Here is a 20725-nt window from a genome sequence, read left to right on the forward strand (position 1 = left end):
ATACTAGCTATTTTGAATTGAAAATATCATCCATTATGCAGTTCAGCAAGCAGTATAATAATGACATGCCTCTGAGGAGTTGACATAAAAAGTCATTACAAAGAGCATACTACCATAGCACACCTCTCACACGAGCATACTACACCTAACACACATTTTTGAATTAAACCAGAGACAAGAAAACTTAGAATTCCGAACAGGAATAAAATGAAACAATGAAACTTCTAATTCCTTATAAATCTTTCCTACTCAAAAAAAGGGAAAAAAAAAAGTCCATCTCCTCTCGTGAAAAAGGATGGGAATGGGAACCCAAAAAGAAAATAAAACATAAAAACCTAAGAGTTCAATGTGCCCAATTTAACCCAGCCCACACTAATATCAAAGCCCAACTCTGAAATTCCTAGCTTGCACCCAATTAAAGGCCCAAGCCCAACCGAGTTGCAGAGCAGCCTCTACCACCATCTGCAGCACCACCGGTAGCAACCGGATCAACTCTAGATGCCGGCCAACCACCGCCCTTGTCGTCACACTTGCAGCCGCTGCATCTGCCGGTGAGACTAGGAAGATGTAGTAGTAATAGCTGGCAGAAGTGAATAGTATTTTGGATTCACCATATTGATAATTTACTAAGAAACAGTAAATAGTGCACAAAGGTTTCATTTAGATTTATTTTGACAATAGAGATGCAAAGCTGTCACCACGAAACTATAACGTCTTGAACAAGATTACACCAATCACATTATTGAAGCCCAGTAGGGCAAAACCATGTAAAGGCCAAGCCGAAGGGATCCAAAACAAGTGGACCTAACCCCAACAAGAGACCAAATCCAAAATCATAAACACACACAAGGAGGGAAGAGGATATATCAAACGGAAAAAACTTGACCACCGTGCCAGGTTACAGACAAACGACAGCTTGAAAAATGAAGACAAAAGATCAGCCCTGATCCAAGTTTGATCTGCATGACAACCAATCATAGCTGCAATTGTAATGCAAATGTCATATGTTAGAACACATAAAAAAGTCACCCAAACAAAAAGAGAAGGTAAAAGGATAAAAGTTGAAATGAATCACAACCTACGTACGCATACCTCGGCTCGTTGTGGAGCAACATTTATTGAGTAAAAGAGGACTCAGAAATGAATCTCGCGAAACCTAAACTTAATGCGCAGGTTTTTGAGGCGGGGCAACAAGGGTTTCCATAACTTCTCTGTCTCTTCATCGCATATCACTTCCTGTAACTGCTTAAGATACAAAAAAGAGGGTGGCAGCATTTGCAGTCTTGAGCACTGTCTCATGTCGATTGTTTTCAAATTTCTCAGTCCAATGACATCAGGAAGCTCCTTAAGGCGTTTGCAATAAGATAGGTCAAGAAATACTAACTTATTGAGCTTCACAATCGATCCTGGCAACATCTCTAAGACTGTGCATGACTTCAGCCTTAAAACTTCTAATTTGGACAACTTTCCGATCTTTGGAGGCAAAGCAGATAGATAATGACAGCTGATGAGACTTAGCTTCTTTAGATTAACAAGATCACAGATGCCAGGCAATGCCACCAAATCATTGCAGTGGTCAATATTTGTTTCCACCAGATTCGGAAATGCATCTGAAAGTTGGATGGAAGTGTTGCTGAAAGTTTGACCGATGCGACAGTTGAACAGAGATATCTTTTGCAGGCTCTTCAATTGTATGGAGTGCATGCTTATGGAAGAAATTGAAATGCCCTCTAGTCTGATTGTTCTCAGATTTGGTAATGAACTGAGTAGTTGAAAATTACTCAATTGAGCAGGTAAGAAACCGACAGGCCAGAAAGCAGGTAAGGTACCACAACTTGTGACTATTAGAACCTTCAAATTTCCCATGTTTTGCACAAATTCAGGTAATGCATAATTCTCTGTTTGAAAATTCAGAACTAGAACCTCTGCTTCTGGTAGTTGCATGTTGTGCCATTTTTGTGAAAATACTTCGTCTGCAAACAACATGCAATGGCACATGAGTGTTGGGAGAGATTAAATGTGATCATCAAGTATCAATATATGTATGTTTGGATAGTTTCTAAATAACAGGAGAGATAGAAAAATAACCAGTCGAGATCGATACTAGGCGAGCCTTCATAGGCTGATACTTCTGTTCTAGAAGATGATTGATCCAGTGAGGAAGCTTGCCTCCAAGAATTTCTATATGCAGTCTGTTTCTCTGTTCTATCGGTTTCTGACTAGTCAGATGGATTGCCAGCTCTCTTATAATATCGTGCATGTTAAAACAGAGTGTACTGTAGTAGCCATCCACCTCTACTTTCTCCTTCCTGGTTATGATAAAATATAAGTTCCATAGCAGAGATTAACAGACGTTTGCAATTGATTCTAAATTTGGGGCAGTTTACACAAGAGAAACCTAGAAGCCTAGCTACATACCTTGTGCCTACAAGTTTAGCCAGACCCCGGGTAGTGAGCTCTTGGAGGTTCATAATGGGTAGAATATTTTCACCTAGTCCATATAACTCTGCCCACATATCAGTGAGGGCATCAGCAGGGACTCTTTGGTATTCAGGAAATAGAGAAAGGTCCAAGAAACACTCCTTCAGAACAGAATTTTCAGCCAAGGCATTATAACTGATTTTGAGGCAAGAAAGCAGATCACTCTCACAGTTAGAAATAGAAGAATCTTTCAACAGTTCCTCTACTCTTTTTTGCCAGATATGTATTGGCATCCTGCACAGTGATCTTCCGATGACTGTAAGGGCAAGTGCGTTTCCCTTACAGTGCTTTACTATCTGCAGTTCAACCAAATGAAGTCATTGTTTGAGTTTCAAATGATGCCTAAACCATCTCAATGGTTCATGAAGAGAAAATGCTTAACTATTTACTGTTTATTCTTTGTTTAGGTTCATTAGTCAAGTAACTATAAATGCCATTTGCAGGATGATATGGTTAAATGAATTCTTTGTACAAAAATAGAAACTTAATTTCCCTTCTCCAATGCATAAACAAGCATAAATTTTGTGAATGGCGGTCAGAAATTACCTTTCTCAGGATATCTTCTGGAACATAAGAGCTCCTATCTTCCAGGAATGCTGAACGTCGAATTAGAGTCATTGCCTCTTCTTCACTCAATGCATTTATATAATATGGGGAACCAAATCCTCGAAGTTCAGATCTTGATGTCACCAAAATCTTGAGATTTTCTGTTTTCAATTCATTGTTGTTATCAAGGAATTCTGACACATGCCAAACATCATCCAGGACCAACAGTAAAGGATCTTGTCCTGCTTCTTTCAGAAATTTTCCCAGCCACTCAACTGCAGTGACTTGGTTTTCAACTTGAGGTACCTCATCCTTGAGTTGACATAGTATTTGCAGTGCAATGAGGTCTATGCTCAGCTTCTTCGAAACCGTAACAAAGAAGATATTGTCCTTGAATTTATCTACCCCAAAATACAATACAAGAAAAGTTGTTATTGAAGGTCATTTGAATTAGGCCTCTGCAAATATAAAAAAGATAAACACAGACAATGGTGAAGACTTAAGAATGAACTTCTAGATGTTAGTTGTAGCTTACCTGCCTAGCATATGTAACAAATGAGGGAGTCTCAGGTCTGTTTGAATCTATTTAGTTAATTATTTCAAACAACAGTTCATTACATATAAGATTTGTAGCTTGACCTTGAAGTTCTGTAAATAACTTAAATTTCTACAGTTCATTTGTTGTCGTTGCAGTCAATCAATACATGTTAACACTGATAGAACGGTATTGCAATCAAGGAAGGATATCTTTAATATGGAATACCATCAATAGAAATAGTGTCTTAATTCAAGAGTACTGAGGAAAAAAAATATTGAAACTGATATGATTAGTGATTAATGTGATACCTTTAACTTCTTCATCTTGACAAAAAGCTTTTGCCAATGTGGATTTTCCACATCCAGCGGGGCCAGTCAGCACAAGAATTGATGACTCCCCATGATTGAGAAGCTTTCTCTTCAATTCTTTCAAATGCACGTCCAATCCAACTATAAGAGGACTCATATTGGACAGTTCTGAAAAGTTTGGCATTGTTTCCTGCTGTTGAAAATTGTACAGGTTCATTACGAAGACAACCTTAAAGTTAGACATTTGTCATATAAACATACAGTATTTTGTTATAAAAACAAATCAGAGATGTAGAAACTAAGAATCTGATATGCCAAAACAAAAGGATAGAACCAAAGAAAATTCAAAGCAAAATTAGAGTAAACCAGGAGTAAAATCCATGAGCAAAATTTCAACCAGAAAAGTAACTCACAAGTTGTAGAGGAAGGCCTGTTGGACTGAAAACACAGTCTGGATGATGATACCTACAATCTACACCGAACTTACAATCACCTGTCCTCATGTAAAACAGGCACTCAGGCTGGCCCGGTCTCTTGGGAAATACACTTTCTCTCTGCAATGTCTCCTTGATCAAATCCTTTCTTCCATGCTTGGATTCTTCCAATCCAACTGTAGGGGATGAAGGTCCAAGTACATCACAAGAACCTTTAAATTCAAGTCGATTTTGTACCACACCACTCCCTTCAGTTATATTGACCTCTGAAACCAGTGTCTCCTTCACATTACTTGTTTTCTGCATGTTCAATCCTTCTAACTCAACCGGAGGGATGGGAGGTTCAGTTATGTCACATGAACCTTGAAAGTCACTCCCTTCGATTCTATTGATCACCTTCTGTATATTCCTTATCAAATCCGAGGTCTCCCTCACATCCCTTGCTACCTCCATTATCAGTATACTTAAGTGCCCTTGAAGACGTTCATCCAATTCAAATACTTGGTTGGTGTATTTGTCCTTTTTGTTACTGGTCCATCGACAAACACTTGAGCACTTGTGAATGAGCTCTACACCATTCTCCATTTGTATTCTAAGATTTTCTAGCTTCTCCTTTGGGCGATCCAATAGCTTCTTATCTTCTGCCATCTCTTCAATGAATGGCCTCAAGCAGTCTAGGGTGGATTTGAGACGTCTGAGGAGGGGTCTAAACATCTTAGTGCTCACCTTCACTTCTATAACAGCATCAATTAACAAACCAAAAGCTGCTCCCACTAGTCCTGATGATGATGCTGATGCATTATTTATAACACCATCAGCACATATGTATTTGTTTTTATCTAAAACAAAAGGTTAAGTCTCTTAATATAAATTTTTGGAATTCAAGGTACTTTAATATATCATAGAGGGAATAAAGAATACTAGAAAGCAATAATTTCCAAGTACTTCACCTTGTGCCACGCCATTCCCTTCATCTTCTGTATTACTTCCTGAGGCTGAGTTTGAGGTTGGGGTTGAGGTCGAGGCATCATCCATCGAATCCCCTGAATTCTGGTCCACTAACTTCCTCAGTAGACCCTTCACTTCAGGATCGTCAATCATCTGCAGTATCTTCTCCAACATAACCTTCATTTTCTTAAGATCTTTGTGGTTTTGCCTTGCCAATTTCAAGGTCTCCTTGGCATCCCTCACTTGCTCCAACTGCAGGGTGTCAAACAGACTTTCAAGAGCCCTATTCAATTCTTTAAGTTGCTCAGCGCAATCATTTGTGCAGCAGAAGTTCCACAAACGAAATTTAATACCAGACAAGCAGTCAATTAGTTCTCTGCCCTTGGTCATTTGTGTTACAATATCGATTATTTCATTGTTTGACAGACTCAAGTCCAGATTATACTGTTGTATCTGCTGAATGACTCTGGCCTGTCTTCTTAGAGACTTGAGTGTGTATTTAATATCTTGGAGAAGGTCTCTAAATGCCGCTTTCCGGTCCACCGCTCTAGTAACACTTCCAGAGAACAGCTGAAAAACTTCTCCTCCGATTAAATCCAGTACCAGTGATAGTGCCATTGTGACACTCGGTACCAAAATCAGAATTTTTTCTTTCTTTCTGTTCTCTCCAATATCCTACTCCTGCCTCACCTTCTGCATCATCATCGATCTTTCTTTTTTCCTCTTTTTACTTATTCTCCTCATTTCTTTTTCATGTGATCTCCTTCTCTATTCTCTCACTAAACAAAGAAAAAGCCAATTAATATCAGCTGTATCGTTTCAATTATTCATTCTCAAGGATTATAAGGGAACCGAACTCGTATTGACATATAATACCGACTCATATCGATCGAGATCATGCACTTAGACCATACATGAACATTGGGGAACGAAAAAGGACCATCCATCAACAAGACCCGAAAAGCGTCAGAGTCGATTTAGTGTTAGGTACCTACGTATTCTATTTATAAAACTTGGAGGTCCAAATAGCTTCAATTGAGCTACAACAAATACTTGGACAAACGGCTTTAGGGCAGGATATATATTTGGACCTCCAAGTTTTAAGAGAAGAGGGCTTGCTCTCCAAAACTGAAAAATTTGACGAATATAACCTTCTAATATTAAAAAACTTTGGAAACTAAAATAACCAACAGGGGCAATAATGTCAATTTAAAAAAATAAAAAGAAATTAAATTCCTTAAAATAAAATAAATAGTAGTTATTGTTGTAGAAAACTCCTTTGGTTAAGAAACTACCCACTTCCTTACCAAAAACACCCGCACACAGAGTATGGGCACATGCTAGCGTGTGTGTGTGTATATATATATATACAGATCCTATCCAGAGCGATCGAGGTTAGGATTTAAGGTCACTTTTCGGTCTTATATTCACATCTTGACTGTTCAGTTTTTAGGTACTAACGTATAGATCATCTCTACAAAATTCCAGCCAAATTGATGATCTATAAGGTATCTAACTTGTTCAAACCAATGGACGAACTAAATCTGTCCAACTTGAACCGTACTAGTTTTAAGGCAGTTATCAATGCCTTAATGACCATCAATTTGACTGAAATTTTACAGAGATAATCCATACATTAGTACCTAAAAACTTAACGATCGAGATGTGGATATGCGACCGAAAAGTGACCCTAAACCCTAACCTTGCTCTGAAATTTCATAGCGAGGCATCACTCTGAATAGAATATGTATGTATGTATGTATGTATGTATGTATGTGTGTGTGTGTATATATAAATATATATATATATATATATATATATATATATATATATATATATATATGCGATGATGTACACGATACTAGTGATACTCAATATCGATCACCACACAAAAAGGATGTTTCACATAATATTCAACTGATGATATATCACTACTAGAAATTTCCCAAATAGCACCTGCTTAGCCACTGTTTTTCGGCCACCATAAATAATCAATGGGTGTTTGGAATAGTATCACACCATTGCAATTTATCAATGGGAGATTTTGTTGTCTCACTGTTAACGGTGGCTATTAAACTCTTTTGTATATTTAATTTAATTAATTCCTCAAACCCACTGAAATATGAAGATAAATAAAGTAAAAAGAAAAGAAAAGAGAAGAGGCGGGGGGCGATCTGATAGATCCAGAGCCTATCTCGCAGATCCATAAACTAGCAGCTCTAAGCAGACAAGATCGGTGGAGATCGGCATAGAGCTAGTCGTTTATGGATCGGTGGAGATGGCGGTGGCAGTGCGGAAAGACGATTTGTCCAAGTCCTGCACGGGCTCTTCCTCTTCCACTGGTATGCAAATTAGTTAAGGTTTAGCTTCTGTTTCCACCAACTTGTTGATTTCGTCTCTATGTTTTTAAAGCTTCAGTTTTTAAACTTGCATGTTGCGGATCTTGACTCTGATGGAATTTTATTTATGCGTTTTTGAGAAACCTGGGTGTACGTTGTATGATTTGGGATTAGGGTAAATTGAAGTTTTGATTTACTTGATTTTGGAGGAGAAAGCAGCATTGATTGGATTGTAATGTTTGTTTCTATTTTCTTTTTAGTAGTGTTTTTTCCAAACCAGTTATTGTTTCTGGACCACTCGTACTGCTAGTTTGGTCTTTGGGGAGGACTCTATTTGGTCTCAGGTTGCAGGTCATCAAGTTTAGTGTTCTGTTTATTGTATGTTGCTCATCCTTACTAATGGGTACAAAGTGAAATATTACTTCAATTCATTTGATTGATTGGATTTGTCTGCTAGTGCAAAGAATGCTTTTGTAGCTCGTGTGAATATCACCCTCCGATGTTAATCATGTCATTTAAGTTATATGGTTAAACATAATTAGAGATGATATTTTTTATTAGGGTTATTTTCACAAACGGTACCTGAACTATACATCAATCTTATTGATGGTACCTGAACTTTAATTTTGATCACAACCAGTACCCGAACTTTTCGATTTCATTTTAAATGGTACCTAGAGCCACATCCGGTCCTATTCTGACTAAAAAGGGCATTGGAGGCCATCATAGTGATGATTTTTGATGATTTCGAGGGTTGCAATCATATATAGTGATGATTTTTTGGTAATAGACTTGCCTTGAACTTTTTTTTTGTTTTCTTAGATTTGGCTTTTTTGGCCGGAATAGTGACCGAATATGGCCTTAGGTACCATTTAAAATGAAATCGAAAAGTTCAGGTACTGGTTGTGATCAAAATTGAAGTTCAGGTACCATTTGTGATAATAACCCTTTTGGTTAATTTTACTTCTTTTTCTTATAGTTGGGAGTTTTGTTAGAAGAGACTAAAGAGGGGAGGGCAAGGAAGACTGTAATTTGAAATTAAGTTCTTAAGAAACCTCATTCAAGGGTTCCTAAAGGTTGTGTTTTGTAGGAACACTAACTTAGTTCCTGCTCTGTTATTTTCTTATCCCTTTCCTATTTCATTCTTTTCAGGGCTACTAAAGCTAAATTGGACGAGGGTAATGTCTCTATTCATGGCCTATATTTGACTCAGTAGTGGTACTAGGTGTTCAAGTCAGTAATAATGGTACAAGTCATTCCATTTTTTTAACTCTGGTTAATGTAAAGTTTGATTTTTATTTTAGCAATCCTTCAGTAAAGGCAATTCTAGATTAGTGTGCAATCTAACTGGTACTAAATAGTGCTCTTTTTTTTCTTCCATGTAAAGGGGTATAATGACTTTATTTTCAATTGGTTATGAGCAGATGACACTATGGCTAGGCATTTCAAACACCGGAGCTAGAAATTTTGGGATTCATTTGCAGTACTTGCACATTTTGTGAAACTCTTCGTCTGCTACACTGTAAGTGCAATGCATATTGTATTTGCTGTGCCATTCTAGCTCCATGCCATTCTCTATGAGTACTATATGGCATCATACTTGTACTTATACCGTACTCCCTACTGAAATAATGTTTTATGTTCCTCTTCCCATCCTATAGTTTTCACAATCATTTTGAAGTTTTTCTCCTAATAGTATTTGCTGTGCCTTTTTCCAGATAACCACCAAAATGAATGAAATTCAAGTTTTGCAGGGGACTGCATTCTAGATGGTCCAGACCATGAGGTTTGCCTTTACACTTATAATTCTTAATCCGTTTAAAAAGTAAAGTCCACCTGATTAAATTTTACTTATTTATAAAATGGTTGATTTTATGGTGTTGTATAGTTTTGTCACATGTTATTGTCTGCTAGTGTCAATGGACATATTTGATACTGCCATTTTCTTTTTAAATGATGGACTATTGTTATAAATGAATACTTGAAGAATGTCTTTCTATATTTACTTAATTCATGAAGTGTAATGTCAATAATGATATGATTTCATTATGTGTACTAATGCTTTCATTAAAATGTATATCTCAATCTATTCTTTCTTATTTCAGCAGGTTCTACACTTCATCCCCCAAGTTCCTGATGCCATTTCTCTAGAGGATTGTGTTCCTCCCTTGTTTCTCAATTATGACTTCTCCGCATTCAGTGGCTGTCAGTGGCAATATCAAGCCTGACCAAGAATTCTAAAACCACTCCACAAATTTTATTCTTCCAAAAAGGTTTATTCGTCTAGGTGAGAGGATGATCCTAATGGCGATTTGTGAGGATCCGACCGTTGGATCATCGTATAATTGTGAAAAGACGATTCAAAAGGCGATCCGTGAGGATCCGACCTTTGGATCATCGTATAATTGTGAAAAGATGATTCAAAAGGCGATCCGTGAGGATCCGACCGTTGGATCATCGTATAATTGTGAAAAGATGATTCAAAAGGCGATCCATGAGGATCTGACCGTTGGATATTCATATAATTTTGTGAGGATGATCTTAAGGGTGATCCATGAGGATCCGACCGTTGGATATTCATATAATTGTGTGAGGATGATCTTAAGGGTGATCTGTGGGGATCCGAATGTTGGATCATCGTATAATTGTGAAAATATGATTCAAAAGGCGATCAAGGAAGCTCTAACCGTTGGATCTTCGTATAATTTTGAGATGATGATCTTAAGGGCGGTCCGTGAGAATCCAACTATTGGATCATCATATAATTGTGAAAAGACAATTCAAGTATTGCTTCCTCGTGACTAAACCAATAATTTCTTTCTTAAACAAAATAAATAGTGAATCCCCCATTTGAAAATATCTCCAGATGCGAAATGGGGGCGCTTAAATAGTGAGTATTTAAAAAAAAAAAAAAATCTCAGCCTTTAATAGGCTAAATGCCTTAAATTTATAAAAACTAAAAATAAAAAACCTGCCTATATTGAAAACGGGTAAATGAGTGGGTATGAGTTTACCCGTTTAGAAATGGATTGGGTATACCCGTGAATTATTTGATGGGTATTACCCACAAATTATTATTTGGTGGGTATTACCCAATGAGTATAAATACCAACTCTATCTGCACCTGTAATAGAGGGGACCGATCGCCTAATTAGTGACTGCATAGTGGCTAATGCCTTTAGCCACTGTTATTAGTGTGTATTGGGACAAAGGGGACTAATTCCCGTTAGTGTGGAATGAGGAAATGTCTAGTAGTGTGTAATATGTATACATATAAATATAGATCATTTACACCATACATCAACAAGACAGGAAAAACCCTAGAAAGATGGAAGTCTGAAAAGTTGTAAACTTGGGATCTAGCTAGCTAGTTCATGTTAAAAAAAAAAAAAAATTACTTCGCCTATTTCTTAACTCGATCTACAACAAGTAGAATGCAATGAACATTAAGAAAACGAAGAAAATTGATCATAGACAGAACTAGGGGTGAAAGATTTACCTGCTCCTCTAGTTCGGTTGGTTGGTGTTTTCACAACTCTGAAGTACTCTAGCGACAAGATGGTGTGAACTTGTTAAAACTGGCAGCTATCCATCATGGTTTATATGTTCTACTTTATATGACCCTTGAGCCGCAACGACGTGAAGTAAACGCGTTATATATATTTGTTTGGAAATATCATGGTAACTTCCACGTGAACGAAAGTTGCATGTCGGCCAAGATTTATCATTTTTATATATGGCCGTGTTTCAATCGATTTGCAAACGTATAATTCACGTCAGGTGAGAAGATACATGGCATTGTCGTTACTCGTTGCTACTTACGACCGGTGAGATACATGCAAGGTCTTAAAAATTGATAATTTTCCTGGCATTTTAGCGAAATTTTTGAATTTTCAGCCTTCTGATATTATCAGGAATTAGTCGGCATATTTAAAAAAAAAAATTCCTAATATATCATGAAATTATCGAGAAACTTCCGAAATTATCACAAAATTCCCGACATCCCCCCATCAAGTAAGTAAAATCTGCATTTAGATTTGATAGAAAGAGGAAAGTGAGCGATGCTTGAGGAATAATTCGACTAACGCTGTTAATTTAAATACGACATTGTCCATAGGGCCACTGTTAATTTAATCACTATACTGAAGTACATAAACCCTTTATTTTTTTAGATAATGCTTGATGAGTCACGTTTTTTTAATTTCATATATACACATGATATGAGATAATTTATGTAGGGCCGGTCTATGATGATTTTCGGTAAGATATGGAGCTAGTTCCCCCGTCTACTCGTAGTTCATGCTAAACAAGAAGCCAACAGAGAGTTTTCCTGGTCTAATGTCTTGAAGTTTCATTCGAGATGTAACAGCTAGCTTCAAAATTGTATACTAGTCAAAAGTTTTTTCAGATTTTCAATAAAGTCTGACCTAATTCAACTAAAACAATTTCTTAATAAATGATGAAAGAAACTCGGTAACAAAGAGTTAAGAATTGATTTAATAATAAAATACTAGTTTGCAATCACATGCTTTGCATGTATAAAAAAAATTTTGTTGTAAAAAAAAATAAAAATTGAAAGTTATCTACAGAGAAAATGTATTTACTGGGTGGTTATTCATGGAGTTGGTAGTTCTTCCACGTATTTATCTATTTTCCTTTTTTTTCTTTTCTTATTTTTCTATTTCTCTTATAATTTGACTATAGTTTATGAATATGAAAGTTTATTAATACTTCAGGGTTATTTTGGTACAACTTTTCAGTTTTGACTAATAAAACATCTTCTTTTAATAATAGTATATATTAATATTTTTTTATTTACAAAGATTCCATATGTAATTTTATAATTTTGGGACCATATATTTGGAGGCCCTAGGCACAAGCTAGCCTACTTCGCCTAGGCCACGGCTGGGTCTGACCAAAAGAACACACTTTTAAAGTGTTTCTATCTGTTTAATCAAAACTATCTCCACTAGGTGTTCTTATACTGTGTATTTCAAAATTTTTGAGAGGAATCATGATGTTTGTTCCAACTTCCAACTTGAAAATTTCTTTGTGTTTCACTCTTTTCAGCCAAGATTCCGACCCAGAATTTGGTTAAGCCACTAGAAAGTTAATATTACAATTATGGGGAGTGAAATTAAAACTGCTCTCTTTAGAGCATCTTTAGCAATGCTAGCTATTTTTGAGTCAAATTTTAGCTAAAATAGTTAAAAAGTCATTTTAGCTAGCCACTTTAGAAATATATCTGTATCAGTGCTCTATATTTTAGCTAGTTTTGCATTTATATTATTTTTAAATGAATATTAAATAGTTTAAATGTATTTATAAATTACATAAAATAACTTAAAATGAATGTTTTAAATTATAGAGACATCTCGCTCTCTATATTTAGGAGCGAGATAGCTAAAAGTTATAATAAAGAGCTACTTAAGAGTCTGGTGCAGCTGCTAAAATAGATAAAAAGCTAAACATGCTCTCCAAAATAACTAAGAAGTCAAAATAGAGAGCCTGCTAAAAATACTCTTATAATCCACACTCTTATTAAAGTTTTTAAATATTTATTTTCATCAACACGTCATTTTATTATTAAAAATGCAAAATGTCAAAACTTTTTAGAGAGAAAGTAATATAAAAAACTAAGAAATGACCCCCCCAAATCGATAATTGATCCATCAATGGTACGTACACAAAATGAAAAGTCATCACCAGTATAGGTTTAAAACAAACGAGAATTACAAATATGTTACTATTGAAAACGACTAGACACATGCATCAGTTTGTTTGCCTGCAAATAAGTTAGAACTAGATCGATCAGCTCAGCAGCTTCTATTTTGTTGAGAACACCCCATCTGCAAAACATATATACACTATGCGTTGTGAGTCTGGGCAGAAATGAAGGGCTACAATATCACTGATCTTAATTAATAATTACTGTTCATATATGTGCTCACCATTGTCAAGGCAAACATCTCCAATGCCATTTTCTCCCTAAATAGTTGTATGTCTGCTTGTACAAAACCCAATGGTCGTCCGTAGCTCAAGTACTCTATGTAATTGAGCATGAACACCCCACAATCGCCACTGTACGTAAACAACATGATATTCACATAACCTAGTGATTTGGAGAGCACAAAGTGAAAATCTATCGAATTATCGATCATTTGACATCGACTAACTCACCTGACAATCTGTTGCGGAATGTTGTCTGCTAAATGTACCACCTTAAGCGGACTAGTCAGAGGGGACAACTCAGGCCTGTGTTCGTAAAAGCCAGACTGGACAAGTAGCGATGGCAACATTGTCGCCATGGGCTTCAATATGTTAGAAATGAACTCATCTTGAGTTGCAGACCGCATAGAATTGTATACCGTCAACTTTCTTCGTATTATGTCCGCGCATACAGCTACCCAATGCTGGTTGTTGATGTTGATCGGAAGGTACAACTGCCAATATGATCGATCACAGATTAAGCTATTTAACTGCTAGTTAATAATTAATCAAATCTGCCCAATATAATGATAAATGTTTACAATTTTACATGATCAACTTCACTCCATCTTCGAGCATATTTAGGCGACTTGCCAAGCGGGTAGTCCCTAAGGTCTGAATCCCACTTATAGGACTTGGAGTTGTTCTGAAAATCCTCCCATCGCCCATTCATCCAACTCTATAAAATTAAGGAACATAAGTTAAGCCAATAAGTTTCGAGTCATGAAGAAATTTATAGTGTATACAAAAAGTCATCAATTCTTACCCAAAACACAGTATCCAAGATGGTGCAACACTGAGAGGAAGATTGGGACTGAAGATTTGCTCTCTTACGAACAGCATACAAGAACACATCTACATGCTGTGCATATATCAAGTTAGGATGCTTCACTCATTTCATCGTCTGACATTTATCAATTTAGAGATAAACTTACCGAGTCACTCAACCATGTGCCCGAGGTCATCAAGTCTATAAACCACTCTTTAGGTGCATCAAAGATTTCCAAGTTACACCGGCTTCATGCATGAAGATAAAATGGTTCACCAACAATATTATGGTGATATATATATATATATATATATATATTTCTATGTCAGTAAATGATGCAGAAATGAGAAAGCATACCTGGCGTTTGGATTACTGATCCATGCACTAAACTGCCTCACTATCTGTTCCTCAGACGGGAGAGGGCTAAGCTGATTGACCTTTTGAAGTTGGTGTGTTACCTTCTTTGAGTTTCTATGCATACGGAAACCTGATTTGGTAGCCCCACTCTCATAGTCTCCGAAAACACTTGTTATTTGTTCTGGAATGTCCTTGCCTTCCCATTCCTTCTCATTCTTTCCCTAAACATATGCTGGCAGTTATTAAAGCAGTCTTTGATAATCACTACAATCACAAAAACCAAATAATGTATTGCAAATATTTTACTTGTATGAGGTGGACAAGTAAATCCGTAATGACATCAAGTTTATTTGTAAACTCGTCTCTGAGTGCTTTCATCTCGGCCTTAAACTCTGCTTGTAACTCTGTCTTAACGGTCTCAATATGTGATTTAACTGGTTTATCCATCACCTCTCTCTTCTCCACCCTGGTTGCAAAACAAAGTTGTATAGAAGAGATGCCTTAACTAGACATATGTAATATTGCCACAACTAGTAAATGTAAAGTCGTAGAAGCAGCTAGGAACTATGAAGTATATTCTAAATAAGATAGACAAAACAGCTGCTTAGATACCTTGTGACTACAAGATTAGATTGACTCTGGGTGGGGAACAAATTATCTCTGGCCACCTTTATCTCACCCTTAAACTCTGCTTGTATGTCAGCCTGAACTGTGTTTATCTGCGATTCAACCATGTTGTCCACTACCTCTGTCTTTTCCATCCTGGTTATGATCAACATCACACTGTTTAGAATAGATATCTTAAGCTGGTATACATATTATCAACGGAAATTAGAAACTAGTCCTGAATATATATCTATATATCGAACTAGATAAACAGAAAAGCTTACATACATACCGTGTCACTACAAGATTAGTCCAATCCGAGCAGGGGTGCCAATTCTGTTTGGCCACCTTTATGTGTATCTTTCTGAGATAGGGTATGAAAGGTTCCCATAATTTTTCTGTATGTTCATCACATACCACTTCCTGTAACAACTTGAGCCACAAAACTGATGGGGGCAACTCCTGCAATTTTGAACACTGCCTCATATTGAGCTTTTTCAAACTGCACAACTCTCCAATATCTTCAGGCAATTCCTTCATGCTGTAGCAATCAGATATGTCCAGAAAGTATAGCATTTTGAGGCTTCTGATCGAATTTGGCAACTCTAACAAGTGTATACAAGACCTCAGCCTCAAGACCTGTAGATTGACCAGCTTTCCAATTTCTTCGGGCAAGGCATATAGCTTATGACAGTTTGTGATACTGAGCTTCTTTAGATGAATAAGATCACAAAGGTTGTAGGGTAAATCCAACAAATCATTGCAGTAATCAATGTTCATTTCTACTAGATTTGGAAATGCATATGTAATTTGGATGGAGCAATTGCTAAAAGCTTGGCCAATGTTACACATATATAAAGATATCTTCTGCAGACTCTTCAATTGTACAGAGTCATTAATTAGAGAAGGAATTGAAATCCGCTCTAATCTGATTCTCTTTAGATTTGATGAAGACCCCAAGAGTTGAAAATTGCTTAATTCAGCAGGTAAGAAACCATAATTTGTGACTATTAGAACCTTCAGTTTATCCATTTTCTCCACAAATTCGGGTAAGGCATAGTTCTTTGTCTGAAAGTTCAGCACTAAAACCTCAGCCTGTGGTAGTTGCATGTTGTGCCATTTTGTTGAGAACACTCCATCTGCATACATATGATTTGAGTACAGGAGCAATTGGATGATGAATGCTAGACAAGCATGTATCTGTCTATGAGCAACTAATATCCAAATAAGAGAAGTGAACTACCAGTTGAGATAGATAACAAGCGTGCTTTAACGGGTTGAAACTTCTGTTCTGTCCACCATCTGGGAAGATTGTCTCCACATATGTCAATAATCAATCTTTTTCTCTGTGCTATTGGTTCCTGACTAGTCTGATGGATAGCTAGCTCTCTAAGCATATAGTGTTGGGTGACAAAGTGTTCGCTGAAGTATCTATCCACCTCCCAGTTATCTTTTCTGTTGTATCAGAATTTCTTAGAAGATAATTTTTTTTAGGGAAACATATTGGCAAAGAAATTAAGTTATGACCAGAAAACATGCATACCTTGTGCATACAAGATTTGCCAGACCCTGGGAAGCAAGTTCATAGAGATTTGCAATGGACATGCAGTCTTCATCTAGCTCATATAGTTCTGCCCACATATCAATAAGGCCCGCAACAGGGATTCTCTGGTCTTCAGGAAACGAGCCAAGGTCTATGAAACATTCCTTGACGATAGTCATATCTCCTTTGTCCAAGAAAGCTAAGTTGTTTTTGAGGTAGTCAAGCAAATCACTCTCAGAATCAAGAATAGAAGAACCTCTTGACCATTCCATCAATCTATTTTGCCAAATCTCAACAGGCTGCCCGCAAAGTGACCTTCCTACCATTGTAATGGCAGGAGGAAATCCCTTACAGCGCTCCACTATCTGCAGTACAGTTCTCCAAATAAGCATCAAGTAGTTCCATTTGAGTAGCATATCCATAATTAGAGTTTGTGTAAATTATATATCTTAGTGGGTTCCATGATGAAGAAAATGATCAAATATAAAGTTCACTTGTCTCTATTATTCCTGAAGTTATGCATGTGGGATTATTACAGGTGGACATGATAAAGTGGATTTGTTCACTAGAATAGATGGATGTTCTGGATAAAATGAAGCAATCAGCTGCTTGTGAGGCATAAATAAGTACATATATTGTGAGCCATAGACTAGGGAATCACCTTTCTTGGAAGATCTTCTGGAATATAAGAGCTCCTATCTCCCAAGGATGCGGAATGACGAAAAAGAGTCATTGCATCTTCATGTGTCAGTGATGCTAAATAATATGGAGAACCAAATCTCGGAAATGCAAATCTTGATGTCACCAAAATCTTGTAATTTGACATTTTGATCGCAAACTTGTTAAGAAGGGATTCTGATCCAGACCAAACACCATCTAGGACCAACAGTAGAGGATGTTGAACAGTTTCCCTTAGAAATGTTTCCAGCCAGCTAACTGCAGTTACTTCGGTATTGAAAAAAGGCACCTGAAAGCCCTTAAGTTGACACAGTTCTCGAACAATATGGTTCAAGTTGGGCGTTTTGGAAACAGTAACAAAGAAGATATTTTTCTTGAATATATCTATACAAATACGATACAAGAAAGTCGATCAGAGAGTAAGAATTGACTGAAAGCAATAGTTCCAATAGAGCTTTGGCAAATAATTATTGGGATAAAAGGAATAATGAACTCTATCAGCAATGGGGAAGGCTTTTCACAGAAGCATTGCAAGAGAGAAACTCAGGTGTTTTAAAACAACTATCTTCTAGAAATTGAAATACAAAGCAATTCAAAATTCTCAATCCAATAAGATATACTAATATTCAAGAACAGCTCAAGATTTTCAGCCACTGAAGTTATATATATGAGCAGAATTAAAATTCCTACTTTATAGTTAATGTTAACTCTTATAAAATACGCTTCACTAAAACATTTGATATCTTCAAGTAGCTGGCATTCCTCTAATACAAATATACTGATGCTAAAGTTTCCAGAATTTTTTTTTTTTTTGGGTCGGAAAGTTTGCAGATTATTACTGAACAAAATAGCATTTCTACACCTGGATTGGTTGATGTTAACTATCATAAAATAGGCTTTAACTTAAGCATTTGATATATTCAAGCAACATTCCTCTAGTACAAATATAAGGATGTCAAGTCTACTACTGTTACATTTTTCAATGAGCAGGTAATAATACTTCACCCATTCGAAAAGGCAGTACATACCTTTGACTTCCTGATCTTGACAGAAGGCTTTTGCCAATGTGGTTTTCCCACATCCTCCAGGACCAGCCAGTACAAGCATCGACACCCCATCCTTGAGAAAATTCTTCTTTAGTTCCTCCAATGGAGCATCCAATCCAACTGTAATCGTTGGAGGAGGTTGTTCATCAGGCACTGCACAACAACCGTTGATCTCAAATTGACTCTGTACCAAACCATTCCCTTCAAGTCGCTTGACCACAGTATCTATACTCCGCACCAAAACCAAGGTTTCCTTCACATCCCTTGCTTCCTGCACCTTCATTATATCCAACATTCTCTTAAGGGATCCATCCAACTGAACAAGTTGATCAGTGTAACGAGGCTTCCTGTAGTTCCACTTGGAAACTTTGGATAGCTTTCGAACGAGCTCAACACCCTCCTCCATCTGCTTCTTACAGGATTCTATTTCCTCGTTCGGGAGGTTCAATTCAGCATTGTGCATTTCTATCTGTTGGATCAGCGGTTGCAAAGAATCAAGAGTGGATTTAATGGTCTTGAGTAAGGGTTTAAACATGGCAGATTTCTCCAACGCTTCCTTAACCACATCAAAGAGAGTGCCGAATGCTGCTCCTAGAGCAGCCCCTCCAACAAACTCCCCCACTATTACCATTCTTGATTCACAAATCAAAAGCCAACTGCTTCAAAGATTAATTGAAAATGCAACAACATTGCCACTCCAATAAACTCCCCTCGACTATAACCATTCTTGATTCAAGAAATCAACATAACCCAAGATCAAAGTGAGATGCTCTTAAACTTGGATCCATCATTTGAATTCCAAATAAAGGGTTGTAGCTGGATTCAATAGGAAGCTTGAAATTTCCTAGTTGGAGCCTATTGCCTTGACTTCGGGGCATTGACTTGTCATTGATTTACCCGGTACAAAATCACTGAAGAACCCGCCGACAAAAATACACGGTAAACGCGGCTTACAGGTTCTTGGATAGGTAAGTATTAAGGAAAGGCCCGCCATTGCTAAAGACAGAAAAGCCAAACTAAGCGGCTTGACTTGAGCTATAGTTTGCTTTGCTGTCGTGTTTTTTCTTTTGAAATACAACTACATGGCCTTGGGAATTTCATGCTGAGTTCCAGTTAAATTTTTGTATCTTATTCTAGCCTCGTTCAAATATATATTAATCTGTTCAAGTAAAATGACAATTGAAATTGGTCTACTCATTTCATTTCATAGTCCCTTTATATAAGGATAGAATTACAACGGAAATATTGATTACATTAATGATATTAAATGCTGATTGATCCGTAATTGCGCTGATTGATGGTAATCACTGATTCCTTGATTCCCTCTTCGTCAGTTGCTTTGACGAAGGCACACAATATGTTTTTCCTTTACCACTCCCCTTTGTGCCAAGTCAAAGACAAAATGGTGCATGAGTTGTTGCCTCACTAAAAACCTTGCCAAGTAACAATAAAAACCCTGTGGGACAAAAAATACACCTTGGTCGAAGGAAAAGAGCACAACGCACCTTTAACATTTGAGGATGACATGTGTGTGTTAGACTCCCCCTGACGTCTACACCTCCCCCTGATCATTACATTAATCAAGGGAGCTTGGAAAGTCTTCGCATTCCTATGCTTTTCACATGTTTCTCAAATGTGGCCTTAGGCAGTGATTTGGTGAACAAATCTGCCACATTCTCCTCAGACCTTACTTGGTTCACTTGAATCTTGAGGAGGGTCTGTTGTTTGCTGATTGTAGGAAAACTTTGGCGATATGTGTTTTGTATTATCACCCTTGATATATCCTAGTTTCATCTGTTCGATGCAAGCTGCATTATCTTCATAAATGCAAGTAGACTCTTCAGTGGTAGAATTCAAACCACTAGTCCCTCAAATATGTGTGATGATAGCTCTTAACCATACACACTCACGAACCGCCTCATGTAGAGTAATGATCTCTGAGTGGTTCGAGGAGGTAGCCACAAGGGTTTGCTTGGTTGATCTCCAAGATATCGCCATGTTCCCAAAAGTAAATACATAACCAATTTAGGGACAACCTTTATGTGGGTCAGAAAGGTACCCAGCATCAGCAAAACCAACCAAAACGTCATTTGGTGTTTCGGTGTAGTGAGTGGCGCTTTCGCCATCAACATTTCCTTTAGGGA

At 37.1% G+C, this 20725-nt stretch overlaps 2 protein-coding genes and 1 long non-coding RNA gene across 7 annotated transcripts; 1 reads left to right on the forward strand and 2 right to left on the reverse strand.

Moving 5' to 3' along the window:
• Nucleotides 1–280: 280 nt before the first annotated feature.
• LOC112185706 (probable disease resistance protein At5g66900) lies at nt 281–11204 on the reverse strand. Of its 3 annotated transcripts, none has more exons than XM_040514088.1 (9): nt 11094–11204; nt 5258–6034; nt 4287–5098; nt 3874–4063; nt 3028–3428; nt 2419–2777; nt 2089–2309; nt 1093–1973; nt 281–980 (listed from the first exon to the last, which is right to left on the reverse strand). In XM_040514088.1, exons 2-8 carry the CDS (start codon nt 5871–5873, stop codon nt 1135–1137), a joined length of 3438 nt encoding a protein of 1145 aa, XP_040370022.1. In that variant the 5' UTR covers nt 5874–6034; nt 11094–11204; the 3' UTR covers nt 281–980; nt 1093–1134. The 3 variants fall into 3 exon arrangements, with proteins under 3 accessions (XP_040370022.1, XP_040370021.1, XP_024179760.1); XM_040514087.1 differs by having other exon boundaries at nt 3874–4066; XM_024323992.2 differs by having other exon boundaries at nt 3874–4102.
• LOC121051544 lies at nt 7291–9998 on the forward strand. Of its 2 annotated transcripts, none has more exons than XR_005806061.1 (5): nt 7291–7597; nt 8747–8840; nt 9019–9116; nt 9313–9380; nt 9700–9998. It is a non-coding gene; the product is annotated as an uncharacterized LOC121051544 (long non-coding RNA). The 2 variants fall into 2 exon arrangements; XR_005806062.1 differs by having other exon boundaries at nt 7293–7597; nt 8747–8772.
• A 1969-nt stretch (nt 11205–13173) lies between the features above and the next one.
• On the reverse strand, nt 13174–19540 carry LOC112190572 (probable disease resistance protein At5g66900). Of its 2 annotated transcripts, XM_024330013.2 has the most exons (14): nt 18564–19540; nt 17519–17919; nt 16858–17222; nt 16558–16769; nt 15607–16453; nt 15321–15470; nt 15015–15174; nt 14709–14929; nt 14518–14599; nt 14349–14444; nt 14133–14261; nt 13775–14037; nt 13546–13675; nt 13174–13443 (listed from the first exon to the last, which is right to left on the reverse strand). In XM_024330013.2, the coding sequence occupies exons 1-14, from the start codon at nt 19210–19212 to the stop codon at nt 13411–13413; spliced, it is 3738 nt and encodes a 1245-aa protein (XP_024185781.1). In that variant the 5' UTR covers nt 19213–19540; the 3' UTR covers nt 13174–13410. The 2 variants fall into 2 exon arrangements, with proteins under 2 accessions (XP_024185781.1, XP_024185782.1); XM_024330014.2 differs by lacking the exons at nt 13174–13443; nt 13546–13675 and having other exon boundaries at nt 13859–14037; nt 14125–14261.
• Between the last annotated feature and the right edge of the window lie 1185 nt (nt 19541–20725).

Source organism: Rosa chinensis, chromosome 2 (assembly GCF_002994745.2).
Source record: "Rosa chinensis cultivar Old Blush chromosome 2, RchiOBHm-V2, whole genome shotgun sequence".
NCBI classification, from domain to species: Eukaryota; Viridiplantae; Streptophyta; class Magnoliopsida; order Rosales; family Rosaceae; genus Rosa; species Rosa chinensis.